The sequence below is a fragment of the Octodon degus genome, unplaced genomic scaffold, assembly GCF_000260255.1.
Source record: "Octodon degus isolate 3935 unplaced genomic scaffold, OctDeg1.0 scaffold00090, whole genome shotgun sequence".
Taxonomy (NCBI): domain Eukaryota; kingdom Metazoa; phylum Chordata; class Mammalia; order Rodentia; family Octodontidae; genus Octodon; species Octodon degus.
The window spans coordinates 5,828,211-5,852,279 of NW_004524666.1; the positions used below are offsets into that span (position 1 = coordinate 5,828,211).

Genomic DNA, 24,069 nt, shown 5'->3' on the forward strand with positions numbered 1-24,069 from the left:
GACTATATATGAAAAGTTAATACCACTAGAGACCTTAACAATGTAAGCCATACTACACTCCTTGCTAGAATATAAGTTGTAAGCTCTTAAATGGATGGGTATCTTACTGAATAAAATGCTTTCATTCATTTTATTGAGAACCAAGCTCAGTAAGTGTTCATGGAACAAATAAACATGCTGAATTAGGTTGATATCAAAAAAAAAAAAAAAAAAAGATTGTGTTTCCCTGATAGATTGTGTTATCTTCCTAACTGGAAAAGTAAAATTCAGCTATAATTAATAGTTGGTCATTACCATGGTGATGGCCAGTGTCAAGCAGAAGATTATATAGTACCACACTATTTTCTTGCTCCTTGGCTCCTCTAATGGCAAAAATGCATTGGTCTCTATTAGGTCTTATTTTGGGGGAAGTAGGATGAGCCACAACTTTAAGGAGAGGAGTCTCTCTCATTTTTACCTTTCTCTTGTAGCAGATCCCAGTGTTTCCAGAAATGAAATGCTCAGGTGATATTAATTTAAAAGTGTAATAATTAGTTGTTTTCATAAGGAGGTGTTTTTTTGTTTTGTTTCTTTTGTATTTTAGGGAAGGGTCTACAGGGTGTTCAGGGTCTCACTACTAGATCAGACTCGTAGTGATCTGCCTGTGTACAGCCTCCTCAGAGCTGGGATTACAGGCGCGCACCACCACACACAGTCTCAGTTGCTATCTCAGTGTGCCCCAGGGGTGGGGCTGGCATGGCAGGCCCAGGGGTCAGATTCCTGACCCCTGGGCCTGCTTGCAGGCTTATAAGAAGTTTTAATAATTATTTTTTATAAAGAAATAGATTCCAAATTTTAAACAAATCAATTAATCATTCACTTAACATTCATTGATTTGTTTTTGGATTTTGAAATAGGGTCTTGCTATGTAATTCAGGCTGGGCTTGAATTTGTTATATAGCCAAGGCTGCCTCTAAATTGTGGCAGTCCCTCTGCCTCAGCTTCCCGAATGCTGGGATTGCATACGTATACCACAACACCTGGCAACTAACATTTATTGAATACCTCTCTATTGTAGCTTCTCAGGATTAGCACTGAAGACAAGCTTCTGCTCTCACTTTTTTGTTTGTTTTTTTTAGAAAAGCCAGCATTAAATAAGCTGAAGGAAGAAAACAGATAAATGGTATTAATTTCAGGTAGCATAAGTACCATGAAGAAAAATTCAGCAGGCTATAGACTAGCATTCCAGGTAGAAAAAACAGTAACAGACCAGGAAGCAAAAGCAAGCTGAATAGATTTAGTGAATACACAAAGGCAGGCACACAGGGAGAGGAGCACATGAGGAGAGTAGGCAAGGATTAGAGAGGCAGGTATGGATCGTGGAGAACCTTTGAGGTCACATAGGGTGGAAGATGTTATCTCAAATACAACAGGAAGCCTCCAGAAAGTTTTAAGTCTTTAGTCTTATAGGGGACCTGGCCAAGATCTTTTATGGGGGGACAGCAAAAAGATGAAATAAGAAAAAACGGACAAATTTAGGGGTTGGGGAGATGGTTCAGTAGAATAAGCGCTTTCCTGGCAAGCACAAGGGCCTGAGTTCAATCCCAGTTCTGCCAAAAAAAAAAGAAAGAAAGAAACAAATTTAGTAATGCGTGACTAGGAAGCTGGGAGGTCAGTGCCTCAAAATGGGCAGAGACAAAGACACTCCAACCAGCCACCACTTATTGGGTATACTCAATAATTGGAGAGATTATTGGATGACCCAGAGAGTGGTGATCTTAGGCTAATGAGGATCTTTATGTTGATGAGGACAGTGGCAGAAATGGCAGGTTAAGAAGGAGTTGTCCTTTCTCCAGGGTGAAACCCTGTTTTTACTACTGGGTTCTCAAGGAACCAGGTTGTATTTAGCTGATGCAGTCTTGCCCTGGGACATCACAGTGTCATGGACCATTGAGGCCCCAACTGGAACCCAAGGCGCAAGGAATTATGTTCCCCTGTCATATCCAGCCTATTTGGCAAGACATTAGGCCTCAGACAAGCCCTAATCACAATTTAATTACTAAATGATTTTTCCCCAACAATTATACACAATGGTCCTTGGTGAGACTTATTACAACTTAAAATTAACACTCTTCCAGGTGACATTTAGGGACTAAGGTTTATAGAGAAGCAAAAGACATTTAAAGGAAGATGTCAGTGAAATGGGTAGATATAATAGTATAGAGGGAAGAAGCTAAACATGAAAATATAATTTAAAGGGTATAAAAGGTACTGAAATTAAATCTCCATGAGCAGATGAGTTCCCCTGGGAAGATTAATATAAAAGTAAAAAAAGCTAAAACTTTCCCATATTTTTTGGTCAGCGGTAGGAGGAAAAGGCAGCAAGGGATTTGAAGGCAGCGCGAGAGAGGCAAGAGGCAAAGTAGGATGGCATGATTCCTGAAAATAGGAGTTCCTGGAAGGGAGTAGTTACTTGTGTTGGTGCTGCTGAGAAGTACTGTGAAGTGAGGGCTGGGCGTTGTCTCCTGGATTTATCCTCGTGGAGGTTGCTACTGATCTTAATACACACTCATGCAGAAGGAAAACAGGGCATGAGTAGGCTACATTAAAGAGAATGAGTACCCATCTGCTGGAGACTCAGTCCTAAAGAGCTCTCTTTTATTTTCAGCATATATGAAGGCCATTCTTGTTTAGAAGAGTTTTTTGTTGTTTTTTTTTATTCCTAAGTGAACTTCTGATGTTTCCTGTAAAATTAATAAAAATGTTCTCCACTTTGTTATAGGTGAGTATATGGCATAATGTCTTGCAAAAGAGACATATTATAGTTTAGTAGAGCAGAGCATAGATTTTGAAAATGAGATCAGGCATTGGTTGAATCCCAGCTCTACCTCTTTCTAGCTGCATGACTAACCACAAGCAGGTACTTTGCTCTTTATCTGAGAGCTAAGTAATAATACCAGCCCTTAGTGTGGACTTAACAATTATTTCAGACAATGACTAGAACTAGGTGTTAGCTAATACTAATTTTGTTACAGGAACAAAATTACTAAATTATGTATATTTATAATTTTCTCTTTCCTTTCAAAATAAGGGACATGGCTCTATTTAGATTTCTGCCGCTGCATAACAACCTAGTCTAAATTTAGCAGTTTAAGACTATGCAATCTTCTGGCAGTTGTATGGGTTGGTAGCTCAGGCATGAAACAGTTGAGTTCACTGTTCAGTTTCACAAAGCTAAAATCATGGTGCTAATTAGAACCACGGTTTCAAGAGTTTAGGGTCCTCTTTCAAGCTCATTATTGACAGAATCCGTTCCCTTATAGTGTGGGACTGAAGTCACTGTTTCCTTTATAAACGTAAATGAGTTGGTGGGGGAGGAAATGGGAGATGGCTAAAATTGAGATTGAGATTTTATAGATATGAATGATGATTTCCTAGTCTGAGCTATTATTGCTAGGTGAGCTGGTAACTGGGGTAAGAAAAAGGAACATTTAGGTGAAGTTAGGGCAGGTATCAGTACACATAGACTTGAAATTTGAAGTAAATAAAACAGTCACAAAGGCGGTAGTAGGCTTGGTACTAAAATCATCCATTAATGTAATGAAAAGAATATCAGCGAAAGTAATACACACACAACAGGAGGGAGAGTGCTTCCTCTTTTCCAGCTGACTGGAACCATGGAGGATGTACAAGAGAAGGAAAAGAAGGTTCCTGCTGTGCCAGAAACCCTTACGAAAAAGCAAAGATGTTTTGCAGTGTTGAAGATAAAGCACCTGAGAAAGAAGTTTGTCCAGAAGATGCTTCGCAAGGCGAGGAGGAAGCTCATCTGTGAAGAAGCCAGACACTACCATAAGGAGTACAGACAGATGTACAGAACTGAGATCCGAATGGCTAGATGGCGAGAAAAGCTGGCAACTTCTATGTCCCTGCAGAGCACAAACTGGCATTTGTCATCCGGATCAGGGGTATTCATGTTGTGAGCTCAAAGGTTCACAAGTTGTTGCAACTTCTTCGCCTTCACCAAATCTTCAGTGGTACCTTCCTTAAGCTCAACAAGGCTTCAGTTAACATATTGGGAATTGTAGAGCCATACATTGCATGGGAGCACCCAAACCTGAAGTCAGTGAGTGAACTAATATAGAAGTGTGGCTGTGGCACAATCAATGAGAAGCGAATTGCCTTGACAGACAATTCATTGATTGCTCGATCTCTTGGTAAATATGGAATCATCTGCATGGAGGATCTGATTCATGAGATCTATACTGTTGGAAAACGCTTCAAAGAGACAAATAACTTCCTGTGCTGTTCAAGTTATCATCTCCTCGAGGTGCAATGAAGAAAAAGGCCACCCATTTTGTGGAAGGTGGAGATGCTGGAAATAGGGAAGACCAGATCAACAGGCTTATTAGAAGGATGATCTAAGGTATTTATCTATCATGGTGTTTTTAATAAAGTATCTGCTTCCAAAAAAAAGAACAGGAGGGGGAATAATATAATCTCCAAGGTATGAGGGTCAGATGAGCTGGAATTTCTCTGGGAAGGGAGAAGAGAAAGGCATGGAGGAGTCAGCAGGACACCTGCATGAACTCCCCTGCCACCAAGGCAACTCTGTGATGCATGATAGGGTGGAGTAAAAACAGGAAGCAGTGGTCTCAGGGGAAGGGCCAGTTTCCATTAGAGAAAAGAAAGGCCAGGAGGGCAATTTTTTTTTTTTTTTTTTAAGTTGACTTTGCTTTGTGTTAAGATATGACACCTGCACTTTTGTCCCAGGGGACATATACACATTTCATACTTCTTTTGCCCAGTCCATTGTGGCTAATTAGCATCCTTGTTTTCACTTCTCTTTTCTGATTCCCTCACTGATTTTCTCGAATATAAATTTCCTGAAAATGATTCTAATGAAGATTGCTGTATAAAGCAAGGGTTTCTCAGTGATTGTACCTCTTGTCCTTCTAATTACACTGCAAGTCCTTAGCTCTCGTTTGTGTACTGGCTAGCAAGTCAGCGCTTGAAGACTTGCGGCATCAGGAAGGAGAAGGTGGCAGGCACAGTTCCTTGTCCTATGGCTTTGCCGTGATGGGCCTGCCGTGTCCCGCTCTGTCCGCCTCTCCCCCAGCCCCGCCCTCCCCCCCCCATCATCTTCTTGCCCACTCACCACTCACAGTGTTGGAATGCAGAGCTGTCTTTTCTCATTTCTTTTTAGCTTCTTCTAAGAAGTTTACATTTCATATAAATCATTTAACATCTGTTTCTTCTGACTTACTCTCTTAAATCAACCTGCTGCTGCCCATCCCTCAATCACTCCTGGAAGCCCTTTACTTCCTAACAGGGGTTCTGTCAATGGCCTCTTCCCCTACTATGTTCATTTAAGCCCTCAGGCCTAAGAATGCCACTGTTGGATTATTTGTTCAGTAACTTATGTCCCCTTTAAGTGTACATATCTATTGTTTGACGCACAGAGGACATGTTAAAATACCATCAATTTGAAGGACAGACTGAAATCCTGCTAGTGATACAAATGGTTGAAAGGGTTAAGGGCATGGCTCCATGGTAGAACACTTGCTTAGCATGTATGAGACCTTGGGTTTGATCCCTAGCAACCCCTGCCAGGAAAGAAATGGGGAGGAAACTGTGTTACCAAGTCACCTTGCCCTTTACTATTTGTGTCCCTGTAGACAAATCACTTAGCTTCAGTTTCTTCATCTGAAATGAGGGTAATAACACCTAATTTGTGTGATTGTTTTAATGGTTAAACAAATTGATAATACTTGGCTTTTGGTACTTATTCAGTATTACTCTTCCCTATCTCCTTATCTTTGAACTCTAATCTCTGGATAATCTCTCTTTTTATATTATCTCCAAAGCTTTGGTTTACTCTTTTTATCTGATTAGCAAGCACATACTGTTTCCCTATAAGAAGTACTAAATAATCATCGCTTCCTCTGAAGTCTTACTTCGTATCAGTGTATATGAGTTCTGGTCACTTCTCAAGCAGTTTGTTTTGTTTGTTTCCAGTACTGGAGACAGACGTGGGGCTTCACACTGAGCTATCCCCAGCCCCTTCTTACTTTTTATTCTGAGTCCGGGTCTCACTAAGTTGCTTATATTGGGCTGGAACTTGCACTTCTCTTGCTGTGGCCCCCCAGAGTGTTGGGGTTTCAGGCATGTGTTGCCACATCCAGCGTCATACAGTTGTTTTCTGTTTTGTAGCACTGAGGCTTAAAACCAGGCCTTCATGCATGGCCACTGAGCAGGTGCTCCGGCACTCCCAGCCCATGATATGGTTTATGGTAATGCATTTCATACAGCTTTCCTAATGCACAATAGACAGAATTTCAAAATAGTTTTTTAGTTGCTTTTTAATCTATATCAGCATTCCTCTCACTTCGTAGTAGTTCATACTTGGATTCCACAATAATTATCGAGATCTTAAAGAGCCATGAAGTCTTATAGGAACTTAACGCAGTCACTTCTTTTTTCCCTCTTGACTTCGTACATTGCAGCCAAGCTACTCCTTACACATAATCTTCCCTAACCCATTCTTTACCAGGCTGGGCCAGTCATCTTGGCTAGGATGACTTTCCTAAACTATTACTATCATTTGTTCAAGCCTAACTTAGAAAATTTACCAGCCAGGGAGAACAACGCCGTGTTCCCCAGCGTGTCCTCAATCTGATCACTTCACAGCTCTTCATTTGCTGAGTGTAGGGCTGGCACAGTCTCTTGCTTGTGAGTGCAACCCTCACTTTAAAACTGTTTATTCACTCTGTTACCCCCTCAATGTAATATCTGAACTTCTGCATGCTCAGTTGAAATATTTTTAAATTGTATCTATTGTAGGTTTCTGTGGCACTGAAACAAGGCCAAATAACACCAACAGAGCTCTGTCGGAAATGTCTCTCCCTTATCCAAAAGACTAAATTTCTGAATGCTTACATTACTGTGTCAGAAGAGGTGGCCTTAAAACAAGCTGAAGAATCAGAAAAGAGATACAAGCAAGGTAAGTTACTTTCAATTATATTTATTTTTTTCTATCTCCAGAGAAGGAGTTTAATTGGGATATAGCTGTCTCCATTTAGCAAGTGAATGTTTAAACATAAAACACCCTATTGAAAGAACTTGGCATGAGGTATAAAATTGAAGCTAATGGATATGTGATGTTTTATAATATCCAAATAGAAGTTTCCAACATAAATTTGATTTCCAGAAAGGTGCCAAAAATTAGTTATTATAAAATCTAGTACCATATTAATATCTCGTTATATTTTGAACCATTGTCTCCTAATGCAGGTCAGTCACTTGGGATTTTAGATGGAATTCCTGTTGCAGTAAAAGACAACTTCAGCACATCTGGCATTCAGACAACATGTGCATCAAATATGCTAAAAGGTAAAATGTAACTGACCAGAGCATTAATAACTGTATAAAAACAGGTACTTTTCAGTTTAAAGATACTGAAGAACCAAGATAATTTTAATTAGATTACATCTTTAAAGAAAATAGGATAGGATCTTATATCTTTATTGTTTGCTCTTTCAGAATGCAGAGTTATTGTTTAGAGGTAGACCAGCTTAATGAATGGATGCTATTTCAGAAGTTTTAGAAATAGACCCAATAACTGATATCTATTACTATAGAAAGCCCTTCCTGGTCCTCGTCTCAGCCCAGAAGTTTATATTTGTAATCCCATGGATAAGTGATTAGATTCCCAAGTTAATTCCAATATACCAATTGCAGTGCAACCCATGGCAAGAATAAAGACACCAAGGCCTATTTATAGTTTTGAGGAGCCAAGGGGTCCTTAGTCCAGCCATGGTGGTGGCTATCTAGAACAAAGGCCTCGAGCAAGGGCTGAACCTGGGTTTTATTCATTCATGTAGGAGGAGTGGCTTGAGGAAGAGTGACTGTGAGAATAGCAGGAAGTAGGTGAATATTGTGAGATGAGTTTGGTAGGAGGCCTGCATTCACCTCTGCAGTGTGCAGAGAGGATATACAGAAAGAATAGTCTTCATTATACAATTGAGACAATATCTAATGTTTTGGGGTCAGTGCTTTAGCTGTGATGTGTAATCATTCATGCCCCAGGAAGCCATAGCCTCGTCTCGAGTCTCAGGTTCATCCCAGCTGACAGTTACAGTATAGGGCACTGGCTCGTCATCCCATCTCAACCTGGCTCACACTAGAGTGGATCAGGTGGGGATTTCCAGGGAAACACATCTGCTGTCTTCAAAGACTGCCACCAGCCCCTGGGCTAGACTGGTATGCATTCCTTAAAGCTGATTAAAGGAATTAGGAAAAGTCCTAACCAGCTCTGTACATAGCAGTACATGGAAATAGGGTCAGACACAGCCAAAATGGAGACAGTTGCTCTTCTTTCAAGAAGAGTTGCCCAGGTGGTCCTTCGTAAACCACACACTTAGGTCACCTCTATGTCCAGTGTGTTTAAGATATGAGAATAAGTATGAACTGGCTGTCAGCACCTTTCCCTTGTGGATGCAAGGATTCGGTAGCAATTCCTCACCAGTTGTTATTTCCTCAGCACTCCTCTCTTAAAAAACACAATAGTGATGCTTAATTTTATTCTCAGAGTCTTGTAAGTCAGCTGGCATATTTACCAAGATATTTGGAGGCCGGGGAGTTGGCTCAGTGGAATAAGCGCTTCCCTGGTAAGTGCAAGGGCCTGAGTTCAATCCCCAGTTCTGAAAAAAAAAAAAAAAAAAAAAAAAAAAAAAAAAAAGATATTTGGATCCCAGGAGAAAAAAGAAATGGGAAAAAAGGTTATTCAGAGTATTATACACTGAAAGTAATATTCTATGAGAAATGTGTCCCAGTTCCTCTAATAGGTGGACTATTGTTAACTGCTTTGGAATGTATACTAAGCTTTTTGGTGGACAGGAAATTTTAATTGAGAAAAAAGATCTAGTCTTTGACTTTCTCAAGTTTGATACTGATTTGCCACTGTGCCCTTAACACTCTCCATTCCCCTTCCCTTTCTAAGTCAATAGCTGGGGGAGTGGGGTGCATTGCTTCAAAAATTAAAATGAAAAACTTCACACCATGGATTTTTCTTTTACAAGACACCTATTTACCACTTTATTTAAATGTAAATGTTCCTTTATGCTTTTGAAATAAATTTCCTTTTGTAAAAAAAAAAAAAAAAATCTAGTCTAATGAGAAATACAAAAAAATTACCATTTAATGTCACCTAAGAAAAAAAGTCAAGTACAATAAGCAAAATAATGATTTGGAATTAGAAATTTCAAATGAATTTGGTTATATCGCTGACTATTTTATAGTGCTGTCGCAAATCAGTGAATATAGATTCTTTGGAAAAAGTACAGTTGGCTAGAGAAAAATTCAGGAAAAGTACAAAATACTGTTCAAATTAGGAATAGTTAACACGTCAGTTGTTTAATTGTAATTTAAAATATTATTTTCTATGTGTGATTTACATGTTTTTTCTTTTAGTCCTATCATAAAAATATTTTTTTTCAGGTTATATACCGCCTTTTAATGCTACAGTAGTTCAGAAGTTATTGGATCAGGGAGCTCTACTAATGGGAAAAACAAATTTGGATGAGTTTGCTATGGGGTAAGTAAAATTGAAATCTTGTATTTCTCGCATCTGTGCCTTTAATTTCATTAAATGGAAGTGTCTGAAAGCATCAAGGAGCCAGTGAGATAGCTCAGCAGACTAAAGCACCTGCTTAGGCAAGTGCAGGGACCGTGGTTTGATTCCTGGTACCACATGCTGTGCCAGCCCCGCCCCCAGAGCGCACTGAGCCGGCTACCGAGTCCTGGTGTGGTGGCACACCCTGTAACAACCAAATATATATATATATATATTTTTTTTTTTTCCAGTCCATCTTTTAATTTTTTTGAAAAATTTCTGACATTACAGAACTAAGCTGAAATGTATTAATATTCCACTCTTACATTTTCATGACAAACAAAAATTCATGAGCCAAAAAAACAAACAAAACAAAAAAAACAAGAAGCTTATAAAACTAAATATGGATCTTAGCATAAACAGTTGAACAGAGAAAGGAATTAAAACGCTTTAATTAAAAAATCACGAGTGGATGATAAAGTGTGTAGAAACTGAAAATTTACAAACTATTTAAAACCTGGAATCGCTGACTGTTCAGAAGCTACACATGTGGATCATGGGTGGTGGTGAACAGCAGAAAGGGTTATGGATGAATCTGCATTGTTCTAGCTGCTCCCCATGCCACCCATCTCCAAGGAAAGCCTGACATTGATTAGATATTGAGCCAGGCTAATGCTGGCAGCAGATCCAGTGATGGTAACCTGCCTATCAGTAGATCCTTCCACTGGGTTCGCAATTTTGATCTGCGCCCCAGACATCTGATGGATCTCACTGAGATTATGCAGCCAATCAAATCGTTTGGAATGGCGAGTTCATGAGAAGTAGTCTGAGTAGATGCATCCAAACCTGCACTCAATCTGGTGTTGCCATGCGTCATGGGAAAATGAGACTGTTGCATTGCCAACTGGTACAGCTTGGTCAAATCTGGCTGTGGAATGGCATACTGTCCTTGAATGGTATAGGCCTCTAGAGGTGGTCCCTCCAGGTCAGGGTTGAGGCACATGGACGGGGTGGTGTGGGGAAAGCTCACACTGTCGCTGCCTGTGCTATACCTGTCCTGACCACCTACAAAGATGACTAGAGAACTTGATGGCTTGGGCCGGTACGGGATGGTCACGCCCTTTGGGGGGGGACTCCAACATGACCACACAGATCTGTTTGACACACTCAATGATGGATTGCAGGATGCCAGCAATAGTGATGGCCCGCCCAGTTGAATTGGGGAGCATATCTCCTGCCACTTGGACCTGCGCCCCTGTACTCTCGTATTTCCTTGATCTTGCAACCACCTTTCCCAATGAGAGAGCCACACTGACTAGCAGGGACCACCAGCCTCAGAGTGACCGGGGGTCTACTGGCAGCTGTGCTATTGGTCATAGAGCTGCTGATGTCCTCTTCCAGTTTGTCAATGATCATAGCAAAGGCTTTGAAGATGGCATTAATGTGTCCAGCCAAAGTGATAATTCGCTCAGGACAATTCCCTTCTGAGATGTTGATCCGTGCACCACTTCTCACGCATCTTCTTCTTTCCAATGATATTGTTAACTTCCTTCCCATGCATAAGTAGCCGCATGGTGAGAGTGACATTTAATCCACCTTCAGTCACACCGGTGTCCATGTCGAATACTATGGGGAGCTGGACTTTTTGAGTGCTCAAGTCTTTGGTCAAGGGGGTGGGGGTCAAAGCCGAAAACTGCAGGCGTGAGGTGACTGAGGGGAAAAGGGGAGCGGGCGGGAGGCTGGGGGCGGAACAATAGGGGTGGGCAGGAAGGCAAGCCCCCCCCCTCCGCGAGCTGGCAGAAGAGGAAGGGGGGTGGAGCAGGAAAAAGAGGAAGGGGGAAAGAGACCCTGGGCAGCGGAGGGCGGGCGGGAGAGGGCGCAGGCTGCGGCTGCTCCAGCTGCTGCCTCTGCTGGTCTGGGCAACTAGCAAATATATTAAAAAATAAAAATTAAAAAGTATTGAGGTGATTTCTTGAGGATTCTAATGGCAGTTTTTTAGTTTTGCAGTGAGATTATGTTCAGTTCTCTAATAGATACATAGCCTTATCTTTTTTTTTTTTTTTTTTTTTGCAGAATCGGGGATTGAACTTAGGCCCTTGCGCTTGCCAGGGAAGCATTTATTCCACTGAGCCATCTCCCAATCATAGCCTTATCTAATTAATTGTGATTTTAGTTTACATTATTTTCTTTTTCTTTTTCCTTTTTTTTTCGTACTGGGGATTAAACTCGGGACCTTGTGCTTGCCAGGCAGGCACTTACGCCACTGAGCTATCTCCCAGCTACATTACTTTCATGAACAATGATGCTAAACATCTTTTCATATTTATTTTGCTATTCATATCTATTCAAATCTTTTGCCAATTTTTTTTAACATTTATTTATTGTGTGTGTGTGTGTGTGTGTGTGTGTGTGTGGCCAGCTCAGCCCACCAGGGGGCGCAGCTGGCTGGCATGTGGTGCTGGGGGATCGAACCGTGGTCCCTGTACTTTGCCAAGCTTGTTCCAAGTAGGTGCTTTAGACCACTGAGCCATCTCTCCAGCCCTTTTTGCCAATTTTTAAAATCATGTTGTTTATCTTATTAATGAGTTCTGAGAGTTCTTCCATATATACTGGAATTGGATCTATTATCAGATGATTTGCAAATATATTCTCTAACCTTTGCCTTTTCATTCTCTGAAAATGCCTTTTTTTAAATGTATTTGGTGGGGCTGGGTAGATGGCTCATTAGAATAAGGGCCCACGTTCAATCTCTGGTTCTGCAATAAATAAATAAATGTATTTGGTACAGGGTCTCACTATGCAGCTCGAACTCAGTGATCCTTGTGTTTTTTAAGCCTCCTCAGTGCTGGGATTACAGGCTTGCACCACCATGCCCAGTCTCAGTGGCCAGCTCTGTGCATCCCAGGGTGGGGCCAGTGCAGCACCGAAGGGGATCAAACCCCAGTCCCTGTGCCTATCTAAGCAGATGCTTAGTCTGCTAGAAAATGCCTTTTAAAGACTAAAAATTGTTATTTTATGAAGTTCAGTTCATTTATTCTTTCTACTTAGGATTCATGTTTTATATGTTTTAAGAAATCTTTTCCAAACTTAAGGTCACAGAAACTTTCTTGTAGAATTTTATAGTTTTAGCTCTTACATTTAAGCATGTAATCCATTTTGAATTAAGTTTTATATATGGCATAAATAAAAGTTTTTGTTTGGTTTGAGGGTTTAAGATAGCCAATCATTCTAGCATTCTTTACAACTAATAACCGCTAATCCTTTCCTCATTAAATTACTTTGGCTTCCTTTTTTCAAAATTCAAACGTGCTTGAAGGTCTATTTCTGGACTCTTTCCATCCTGTTTATTCCTCTCATTATGATTATTATAGCTTTATAATAAGCCTTGTAATTAGGTACTGAGAGTCCTCCAACTCTGTCCTTTTTCAAATGGTTGTATGTATAATCTGGTTCTTTATGTTTCTCTGTGAGTTTGAGGACCAGCTTCTTCTATCAAGAAGTTTGTGGGGGGTTTTGTTTGGTTTTTGGTAGATCAACTTGGGAAGAATTAGTGTCTTTGTAATTAGCTTCTTCATGCATAGCTTCTTATCCAAATATCTTATATCTCTGCATTAATCTGTAATTTTTTTTATTTTCTGTATATAAATCATATAATATGGTTAAGGTATTCCCAAATGTTTTGTTTTTAACACTGTAGAAAATGGTATAGCCAGACATGGTGGTACATGGCTATTACCCCAGCTTCTCAGGAGGCTGAGGAAGGAGGATCATAAACTTGAGGCCAACTGAGCAAGTTAGCAAGACTCTGTCTCAAAGTAAAATTTAAAAGGCTGGGTGCCAAGCATGGTGGCACTCGCCTGTAATTCCAGCACTCAGAAGGCTGAGGAAGGAGGACTTCCGTAAGTTCAAGTTCAAGTCAGGCCTATGCTACATAGTAAGTCCTAGGCCAGCCTGGACTACAGAACAAGACCCTGCCTCAAAATGACAACAAAACAGGGCTGGGGATATAGTTCAGAGACAGTACTTGGCCTCGTATGTTTGAGCCCTGAGTTCAATCCTTAGTACCACTAAAGGAAAAAAATGGTTTATTTTTCAATTTTTGAATGTTTATTGCTGATACATGGGAATGTAATTCACTTTTCTTTATTGACCTCATATGCTATGACCTTGTAAAGGCTCACTTACTAGTTTTAGTTGATCTTTGTAGATGCCTTAAACTGTTTCATGTAGGTTAACTTGTAGATTTAACTTGTTTCTAGTCTGTAAATAGAAACAATTATACCTCATTTCTTTGTCTTGCCTTACTGCACCAGTTAACAGCTTCAGTGCCCTGTTGAATAGAAGTGGTAGGAACCAAATATCTTTGCCTTATTCTTGGTCTTGAGGAAAGACCAAGAATTTGTTTAGCTTTTCACCAAAAGCACTCTTTTTTTTTTTTAACATTTATTTATTTATTTGTGTGTGTGTGTGTGTGTGTGTGTGTGTGTCCAGCTCAGCCCACCAGGGGGCGGGGCTGGCTGGCATGTGGTGCTGGGGGATCGAACCACGGTCCCTGTGCTTTGCCAAGCTTGTTCCAAGTAGGTGCTTTAGACCACTGAGCCATCTCGCCAGCCCACCAAAAGCACTCTTGATTTCCCCTTTTTTAATACTTGTGATATTTGCTTGGCTCTGTTCATAAAAAGAGAACACTCGAGTCATATTCTCAGTGGTATTTCTTGGTACTCAGCGGTGTGTGTTTAATGAACTCATCTCTTGGAGTAAACTGAAACATACTTTCCTTTTTTAAGTCATTATCTTCATATGCCAATGAAAGTGAGTATCACCAGTGAAAGCGATGTGGCCTTCATGTGATTCTCTGGGGACCCCCCTCACCAGTGATAGTCCAGCTGAGAATGTATAACCTGAGCCTGATAGGAAGAAAACATACAAACCCAAAATGAGAAACATCCTATTAAAATGACATGTAAAAACAAAGGCTGTGAAGGTGTGCCAAGTTAAAAGAGGCTAAAGAAAGTAAAACCTAAAATTATTAAGTTAGAGGGAAAATTTAGCAGAAAATTGTTGTGACTAAGTTAGGTAAAGATTCTTAGGACACAGAAAGGATAAATCCATTTGAAAACTTGATAGATTAGATTTTGTTAAAAAAAGAACTTCTGCTCTGCAGCTATATTTCAGTGCCCAGGTGCATGCCTTCCCAGCACCTGAACAAAAAGAAAATTTCAGAACTTCTGTTCTTTGAAATAGACTGCTAAAAATGAAAAGGTAGCAATAGACTGAGAGAAAATATTTACAAAACATTTGCAAGAACTGGTATCCAAGCTGGGTGTGGTGGCAGATGCCTGTAATGCCAGCACTATGAATTTGAGGCCAGCCTGGGTTACACAGTAAATTCAAGGCTAGCCTGAACTACACGGCAACACCTTGTCTCAAAACAAACAAAAAACCTAGTATTGAAAATGTATAAAAATCTTTTTCCAACTGAATAAATCAGCTCTGTGTTTTACAAAAATACAGATTTAAGCAATTATTTTATTAAAATGATAAACACATGAAAAAATGCTCAGTGACATTAGTCAGTAAAATGCTAAATTTACACGACATTGAGACAAGTAACACTTATTAAAGTGACAGAATCAGTGAGGTGTGGTGGATTATGCCTGTAACCTCAGCACTCTAGGCTGCAGCAGGAGGGTAAATATGAGGCCAGTGTGGAGAATTTTAGGATTTAAGAAGACCCTGACTCAAAATAAAAATAATAAAGTGGACTGGGGACATATCTAAGTGCAAAAGCCATGGGCTCAATCTCCACTACTACCTAAAAACAAAAGAAAAGAAGAAAAATAGGTGATACCAGATCCTGACAAGGATACAGAGAAAGTTGTATTTCTAATGCATTGCTGGCTGGGAATGCAAAATGTGTAGCCATTTTTGAAAATAATTTGGTAGTTAATTATGAAGCTAAACACATATGTACCTTATAACCTCACAGTCCCAGTCCTAGGTATTTACCCAAGTGATTAAGATTTACATTAACACAAAAGCTCTGGTTTGCAGTATAAAATCTATAGTAGCTTTATTCATAATTACCCCAAACTGGAAATAGCCCAGTGTCCATTAACTGATAAAGATAAAATAATGAAAAAGAGAAAAGAAGCAAAAGTGACAATAACTAAATGTAATGCCTGACTCTAAACTTGTTTTTAGATAAAATGCTATAAAATACATCATTAAACCAGCTGACAAAATCAGAACATAGTTCGCATGATGGTGTGCACCTGTAACCTGTAATCCCAGCACTCAGGAGACTGAGGCAAAGGGATCACTGGGAGTTTGACCACAGCTTAGCCTACATAGCAAGTTCAAGGCCAGATTAAACTACATAGTGAGACCCTGTCTTAAAAAAAATTATAAAAAACATCATTCTATCAGTATTGCATGATGTGAATTTATTCAGGAAAAAATACAAATACAGACACATAGCATGCAAGTGATAAAGCAAATGGAATAAAATGTTAATAATAGGTACATCTGGGTAAAAGATAGCATTTCGCTTACTTTAATTTTTGCAGTTTATCTGAGAATGTTTTAAAAATTTAAAAACAAGTTATTAGCATCTCACTTATAATGCTTTTCTTAAAACTTATGATCAAGGGAAGAATTCCTTCAAAATGCTCTTAAAATTATTTCAGTGTTTGTGCCTCTTTCCCGCTGGAAGACAGTAACTTACCAGGGAAGTCATTTTTAGTTCTGGATGATTGCCTGGAGTGAATTCTTTGCTTGAGGACACCGGTTTTCTACCTCAGTTGCTTTCCCCTCCATCGTCCCCTGCCTCCCCTGTCTCAGTGAAAGCGACAGTGGGCAGGCTTCTGAGCTTTCCCAGTTCCAGGTATGGTGGACTATTAAAACTCCAGGTGTCAGAAGCAAATAAAATTACCAGGGCCTCTCACTTTACCCTTTCATCTCAGATCTGGAAGCACAGATGGTGCCTTTGGTCCAGTGAAGAACCCCTGGAGTTACTCGAAACAATACCAAGAACAGCGGCGGCCTCAGTCCAACCGAAAGCGCGAAGGCACTGACTGGCTGATCGCAGGAGGAAGCTCCGGCGGGAGCGCAGCGGCCGTCTCAGCGTTCACGTGCTTTGCGTAAGTCGCCTCCTTCACTCTGTGTGTAAAGCCCACCTACTGCACGTGGTCATGCCGTACAGCAAAATCCAGCAGTAGAGTAATTCATATATGCCGGGATTTCTATTTCTTTTTAGCAAGCTGTTTGTCCTCAAAGATATATAAAAATTACATCTGCTGAACCCTCTCCAGTACTGCATATGATGAATATGCTTTATAGAGCAGACTTTATTTTGAAATAACATGTAAACTTTATAGTACCTAGGTATTTTCAAAACATGATTTCATAGTTCTTACAGAAAAAAACATTATGCATAGATGGACCATTCAATTTCATTTTTAAGATGAATTATTCAGGCTGGGGAGATACCTCAGTGGTCTAAGCGCCTGTCTAGGAAGCTCACGGACCAAAGTTCGTTCCTCTGTGCTGCTGGGTATTGCTGCCGTGCCAGTCCTGGAATGGTGGCCCACGCCTATAATTCCAGTGCTGCGGAGGCTGAGACAAGAGGATCACTACGAGTCCAAGCTGCATAGTGAGACCCTGTATCAATAAATAAGAAATAATAATTTACTCAAATGTCTGCTTTTTGATTGTACAAATATTTATAGACTATAATACTGTAACTTTAGTTCAGTGCTGCTGAGCTGTTCTCTTTCAGCAAACTCTGTTTTAAAAAATAAAAATGGGGCTGGGGAGATGGCTCAGTGGAATAAGCACTTCCTTGGCAAGCGCAAGGATCTGAGTTCAATCCCCGGTTCCAGAAAAAAAAAAAAACTTTCAATTTATTTGGGGCCAGGGAGATGGCTCAGTGGAATAAGTGCTTCCCTGGCAAGCAGAAGGGCCTGAGTTCAATCCCCGGTTCTGCAAAAAACAAAAAAAAAACCTAGTCAAAGAAAAAAAAAAGTCTCTAATAGATGACAGACTAACATAGTTTAAATGGGGCTGGTGAGATGTCTCAGTGGTCTAAAGCCCCTACTTAGAACAAGCTTAGCAAAGCACAGGGACCCCAGTTCAATCCCCCAGCACCACATGCCAGCCAGCCCCTCCCCCAGGTGGGCTGAGCTGGCCACACACACACAAATAAATAAATAAAATTTTTTTAAAAAAGATAAAAATGTTCCTAATGTTTATCAGTTGGGTATTTAAAATAGTGTTTTGGGGGCTGGAGAGATAGCTCAGTAGAATAAGCGCTTGCCTGGAGAGCACAAGGGCCTGAGTTCAATCCCCAGTTCCGTAAAAAACTAAAAATAAAATAGTGTTTTCAACAAATATGCACTACGTATCTGTTCATTAAGTAAAATTTTTTCCGCCTCCTCAGGAGCTGATGATTCTGTTTATCTGTCATGCTTAGTATTTGGTAAGAATTCATTGATTAATATTTCAAGTCCCATTTTTAAGGCATTTCTTAGCCACCTAAAGAAGAGTAGTCTGTTTTAGGTATTTTATCAATCTCAAATTGAAAATATTTCTTCAATAATTTTCTCTCTCCATAGTCATCCTAAAAAAAACTAAGCTTTTTCACAAGCATTGCAACCAATAAATTATTTATGTTTTTTAGAGTTATGGCACTTTAGTTTCTTTCATTTTTTTAGTTTTCCTGAAATCTTGTTAACCAGTAAAACCATTTCACTTTCTCTCTGTGGAACTTGATAGCGTGGCATTCATATTCATGAGCGTCCTGACAAGTTAGAACTGCGGGATTAGATGCTTTTTTCCCTCATCATCCCACTTGGCGTTCATCTTTCGGAATGCGCTTTGAGAAGATGGCATTTTGACACATCATTCCTATGGAAATGTAGGTTTTACTTTTACACAGCCATCAGTGCATGCTAATGAGAGAATGTATCTTTTAAAATTGTGAAAGCAACAGTCTGATTTTGTAGCTTAAATGAACTTGGTGAGAAAGGAAACATAATTTGCATTTTCTGTAGCGCACAAATGCCATGTTATTGTTAGGAGCGTTGCTCAATCCAAAGCTGCACTTTAAATATACTCAAGAGAAGCACAAGCCAAAAGTAGCTTCAAATTGAATGTATCCCAGACTGTAAGATATTCTGTCCCCCCCCCCCTTTGATTTGTTTCTTTTATAATAGTTTTGAAAACAGGAAGGTTTTTGGGGGTGTTATGTGACCACTAAAATGACTGAGCTAGAACAATATGTAGTGACATGGAAAGTTATCCAAGATAAGTCATTAGGTGAAAAACAAGTTGCAGAACAGCACGCAAGGACCTGTTTGTATTAAAAGAAATAATTAAAGAGGAGAGAGTATCAGTCATTACATGTAGTGTCTGGCTGTCCAGATGAAAGTATGTCAAAATATGGGACAGGCTGTTACAGGAGCTGGGATAAGAGAAATTTTACTTTATCATATACTGATAAAGATGTTTTAATTTTAAAGTAATAGGCTACTTTTCTACCAGAGTATTTTTTTTTTCTGAGTTGTTTAAAATTTCATTGGGGCAAAATAAAGATAAAATTTACCATCTTAACTATTTTTAGGTCTATAGTTCAGTAATGTTAATGACATTATGGTGTAACTAATCCACAACTCTTTTTCATCTTGCAACGCTGAAACCCATTAACCCTCCACCCAGTCCTTGGTAACAGCCTCTACTTGCTGTCCCTATGAATTTGAATACTCTAGGTACCTCACATAAGAGTGATATCATACAGTTTTTTTGTCATTGTCTCATTTTTTTTTTTCTGACATCAGTTATTTTTATTTTAAAGAAAAAAACAATGGTACAAAATCTCAAAACAAGATTTTAGGAAAGTTACAATGGTTAGTACATTGTATGGCTCATTTCAAAGTTAGTTTGCTTTTGTTTTTAAATAACAATAGCACATACTCTGAGTGGATGAAGAAATGCATAGCCATTTTGTAGTTGGGTAATGTAAATAGAAAGTATGAAAAAGTATTCAAAAATGAACCTTACCAAAACTTTTTTGGTTCACAAAAATTTTTTAAACTACCAATACTCACTAATGGTACTGAAATATTAAAGTACAATTGGATTCACTGCAATTGGGGATACAAATAGGGTAATTTTCTTAACAAGTAATTTGATAATATGTATCAAGAACTCATAATAATAAGCAGACCTTTTCATCCATTCACTCTGCTTCTTAGAAGTCAGCCTCAGCAACTATATGGGCACAGACTTATGTTTAATAAAAGTGTTCATTAAAAGTTATACTCATATCAGCTAGGGACACCATAAATGTTTATATAAGTTAGAGCATATCTTTATCCATGATATCTAAGTAAGATAGCAAAAGGGTTGTATCTGAATTCTGGAAGGAGTGTGTTTTATTTGTGAGATTATCTTTGATTTATTTTAAATGTCAACATCAAAGAAAGGCATGCAATTTGTATGTATGTCAGTAGAAGGTTGTACTTTATAATACTGAGATGTATATTATGGCATACTATATATAATTTAAATTTGCAGTAATTTTAATGGCATAAGGCTCAAGACAAGCCAAAAAGGGATTGAAACTTGTGATTTTGGGTGATCTCAACTCCATTATGGAAAAGTACATTTAAAAAAAGAGTTGAAAATGCCAGAATGTTTAGTTGTGTTTTCCTTTGGGAAGTAGAATTTTTTTTAAGGACAGGGTATACAGGGTTTCACTGCATAGATTGGACACATAGTTGTCCTCCTGTTTACAGCCTCCAAGTGCTGGGATTACAGGTGCGCTCTCAGTCGCTGCCTCAGTGAGCACCAGGAGCCAGGCCAGAACAGCAGGCTGGGGATCGAATTTCCGGCCCTGTGTCTGCCTAAGCAGGCACTTTAATCTGCTGAGCTATTTGGCCCACCCTAGAGTATTTAGTTAACCTCTTTCCACTATTCTATACTTTATGAATTCTCTGAGATAAGTATGTGCTACTTTTTATAATTGGGAAAATACACTTTAAAAAAATATACTTTTATATAAAATATATATATTTATATAAATATATATTATATAAAAATGTATATTTTTTTCCAAAGAGTGGAGTCCAGAAATAGATATGTCATTCTTCTAAGAAGAATTCCACTTAAATTCCAGGGCTTTAGGATCAGACACTGGAGGATCTACTCGAAATCCTGCTGCTCACTGTGGGCTTGTTGGGTTTAAACCCAGCTATGGCTTAGTTTCTCGTCATGGTCTCATTCCCCTGGTGAACTCGATGGATGTACCAGGAATCTTAACCAGATGTGTGGATGACACAGCAATTGTATTGGGTATTTATGTGATTTTTCCATCATTCAAAATACTTTCACCATAAAACAGTAGGCGTGGTGCACAGGAATATTTCTTCTTACAGGTGTACTGGCTGGACATGACCCCAAAGATTCTACCACCGTGCAAGATCCTGTTAAACCATTCACGGTTCCTAGTTTGTCAGATGTAAGCAAGCTATGCATAGGAATCCCGAAGGTAACTTTTTTCTTAACTTTTTAGGAAAGTCAAATACAGAACCAGACTTGGAAGTCAGATTAGTTAGGCTTCAATCTCTATACTGCCACTTTTATTAGTAATGTGACGTAAGCACATGACTCAGTCGCTCTATACCATATTTCTGAAGTGGGAATAATAAAAGTATTGAGGCCATAGAACTATGAACATTAAGTTATGTAAAACAAGGATCTGTACATTTTATGTAGACAGCTAGATAATAAATATTTTAGACTTTGTGGATTAAAATATTAACTCAGCTACTATAGAGAAAAATGAGTGTAGACAGTATATAAACTAAGAAAGACAAGGTGTGATCAAAACATACAGTAAGTTTAATTTTTAAAACTTTATTACAAGGGCTGATAAGGTAGCTTAATGGACTAAGTACCTACTTAGGCAAGTGCAGGGACTGGGGTTCGATCACCAGCACCATGTGCCATGGCAGCCCCACCCCCGGGCATGCTGAGCCACAGAGGCCAGGCTTGGTGGCACATGCCTGTAATCCCAGCACTGGTGAGGCTGAAAACAGGAGGATCACTATGAGTCCTAGCTGCACAGTGATACCCTGTACCAAAAACATTTTCCTTATTTTTTATTTTATTTTTATTTTTTTTGGCAGAACCAGGGATTGAACTCAGGCCCTTGCACTTGCCAGGGAGGCACTTATTCCACTGAGCCATCGCCCCAGCCCCACCAAAAACGTTTTTAAAATAAATAAAATGTTTATTACAGTAAAAGACACATTGCCATTAATTCCCCTCAATGTAATCCTTCTCCCTTCAGGCTTAAAAATCCCATCACACTGCCACTTTCTCAAGCAGTTCTAGAAATTCTCTTTCATGAGTGTCTTTTTCAGATAGATAAAAAATATAGTGAGTGTTGCTGAGTATGCCCCCCAGTAGAAGGACAGGCTTATAAAATGTTATGGTGTGCCCTCACCCACCTTACTAACTAAACATGGCACCCCAGCAACTTCTGGCTCTTCCCCCAAGCCCAGATGGCCATGAAAGGTAAATGTCTGTGGTCAGGACAGTGCGACTAGAGATACTCAAAAAAGGACTTCCAGAATTGTGGCCAGTATATGGTGGGAGAAGTGTTTGAGGCAAGGGGGAATATTTTCAAGGGGATTTTTGGCTGTGTGTCTTTAACTGTAATAAGTTTTAAAAATAGAAACATTCACCATATCTTCCAGTCATACTTTGTATGATGGACTTAATTTTTTAAAATATATGACCAGCCACCTCTTGTGCATAGGGTACAGTTTGCCAATCCTTGATGTAAATGACTTAGTCCAAAAGCATACCACACATCTGGGGCATGTCCTCACTAAATGTTATCTTTACTATTACTACAAATACTGCTGCTGCTACTACTGCTTCTGCTACTGCTACGACGTTTATTATAGTAACAGTCCATACATTGACATAATAATGTTAAATTGTTGGCTTTTTAAACATTAAAAAATTTAAACCTAGAAATATTATTAACTTTTAAAACTTTCTGAAAATTTTTTTGAAAGATAAGTTACACTTCAGAGTAAAAAGTTTCTTAGCCTTAGCACAGCTGATGTTTGGGGCTGGGTCATTTTTTGTCTTGAGAGATAGTCCTATACATGCAAGATGTTTAACAACATGGTGGCCTCCACCTCTAGATGCCAGTAGCACTTCCTGCCACCAGCCACAGCCAAAAATTCTTTCAGACATTACCAGATGTAATTGGTCAAGAAATGTAAGACATTTGCATCCAGATGAGACCACTACTATAGAGAAATGCTACTTTCTTCAAAGTCTTTCAGTATGGTAATATGGCTTCTTTTAAAAACAGATCACAAACTTTAGAAACAGAACTAGTTCAGAATCCTCCTACATCCTCTGTTGACTTGCTCTATAATAGTAGAAAAGTGACTTATCTTCTCTAGTCTCAATAGATCTCACTCATAAGTAAGGGATGTTAATCCCTACCCCATAATGATGTTATCAAAGGGCATGAAGTGAGGGACCTTTGAAAAGCATCTAGCAGAATACCTAATACATAAGAAACATTTAAATGATACAGATTCTCCATCCAGATCTCCAATGATTAAATTCTTACATCCAACTAATGTAGTGTGTCTATCACTGTGCTTATTCATGCCATACATTCTTGGTTCACTCTTTCTAGCTACGTAGTCCAGCAGTAGTGTCCATTTTTCTAGTATAGTGCCAAAGTTATTGTATACAATTTGTGAAATATCTACTGTATAGATGTTCCATTGTCCTCATTACCTTGACTGCTGCCTATCAGGAATATCTTGTACCTGAATTATCCAGTGAAGTACGATCTCTGTGGTCCAAAGCTGCTGACCTCTTTGAGTCTGCAGGAGCCAAAGTGATTGAAGTGTCCCTACCTCACACCTCCTACTCAATTGTCTGCTACCATGTGTTGTGCACAGCAGAAGTGGCATCAAATATGGCAAGATTTGATGGCCTAGAATATGGTAAGATGGCATGGCTGGGTTTTGTTTGTCTTGTTTTCAACATAATTGTATGTTGAACATTTGAATGGGTCTTTCATTAATGATAAAATTTTTTTGCCTGAAATAATGTTCATGATTGAGAAAAGTCAATAAATATATCCTTTTACCTTTGTCATGTTAGTTTTGTATTATGCTGTTCACCCTAAATCTCTCTATTCATTTCTCTGCACTATAAATACTTTACAGGGAAAATAGCTCATCTGTTTCATCAGCCCCTCCAGTGTGCCAGAGCTCAGTAAATGATAGGAGCTCAGTTAAATGTTTGGATGGTGGGAGAAATGGATGAGGGTGAATGAATGAAGGGCTTTTTTGGGGGCTGGGGAGATAGCTCGGTAAAATAAGTGTTTGCCTGGCAAGTGCAAGGGCCTGAATTCAATCCCCGGTTCTGCAAAAAAA

General features: G+C 39.2%; 1 protein-coding gene and 1 pseudogene across 1 annotated transcript in view; one reads left to right on the plus strand and one right to left on the minus strand.

The window, feature by feature from the left end:
• The window catches only part of Qrsl1 (glutaminyl-tRNA synthase (glutamine-hydrolyzing)-like 1), a 45,080-nt gene that overhangs the window by 6,407 nt on the left and 14,604 nt on the right, over window positions 1-24,069 (plus strand). The window contains exons 2-8 of the mRNA XM_012516061.2: window positions 6,820-6,979; window positions 7,270-7,368; window positions 9,475-9,571; window positions 16,555-16,731; window positions 20,766-20,941; window positions 21,025-21,137; window positions 23,442-23,634. Of these exons, the coding sequence (XP_012371515.1) occupies window positions 6,820-6,979; window positions 7,270-7,368; window positions 9,475-9,571; window positions 16,555-16,731; window positions 20,766-20,941; window positions 21,025-21,137; window positions 23,442-23,634 (1,015 nt within the window). The remainder of the gene's footprint in view (window positions 1-6,819; window positions 6,980-7,269; window positions 7,369-9,474; window positions 9,572-16,554; window positions 16,732-20,765; window positions 20,942-21,024; window positions 21,138-23,441; window positions 23,635-24,069) is intronic.
• Window positions 10,143-11,262, minus strand: LOC101573095 (annotated as a pseudogene).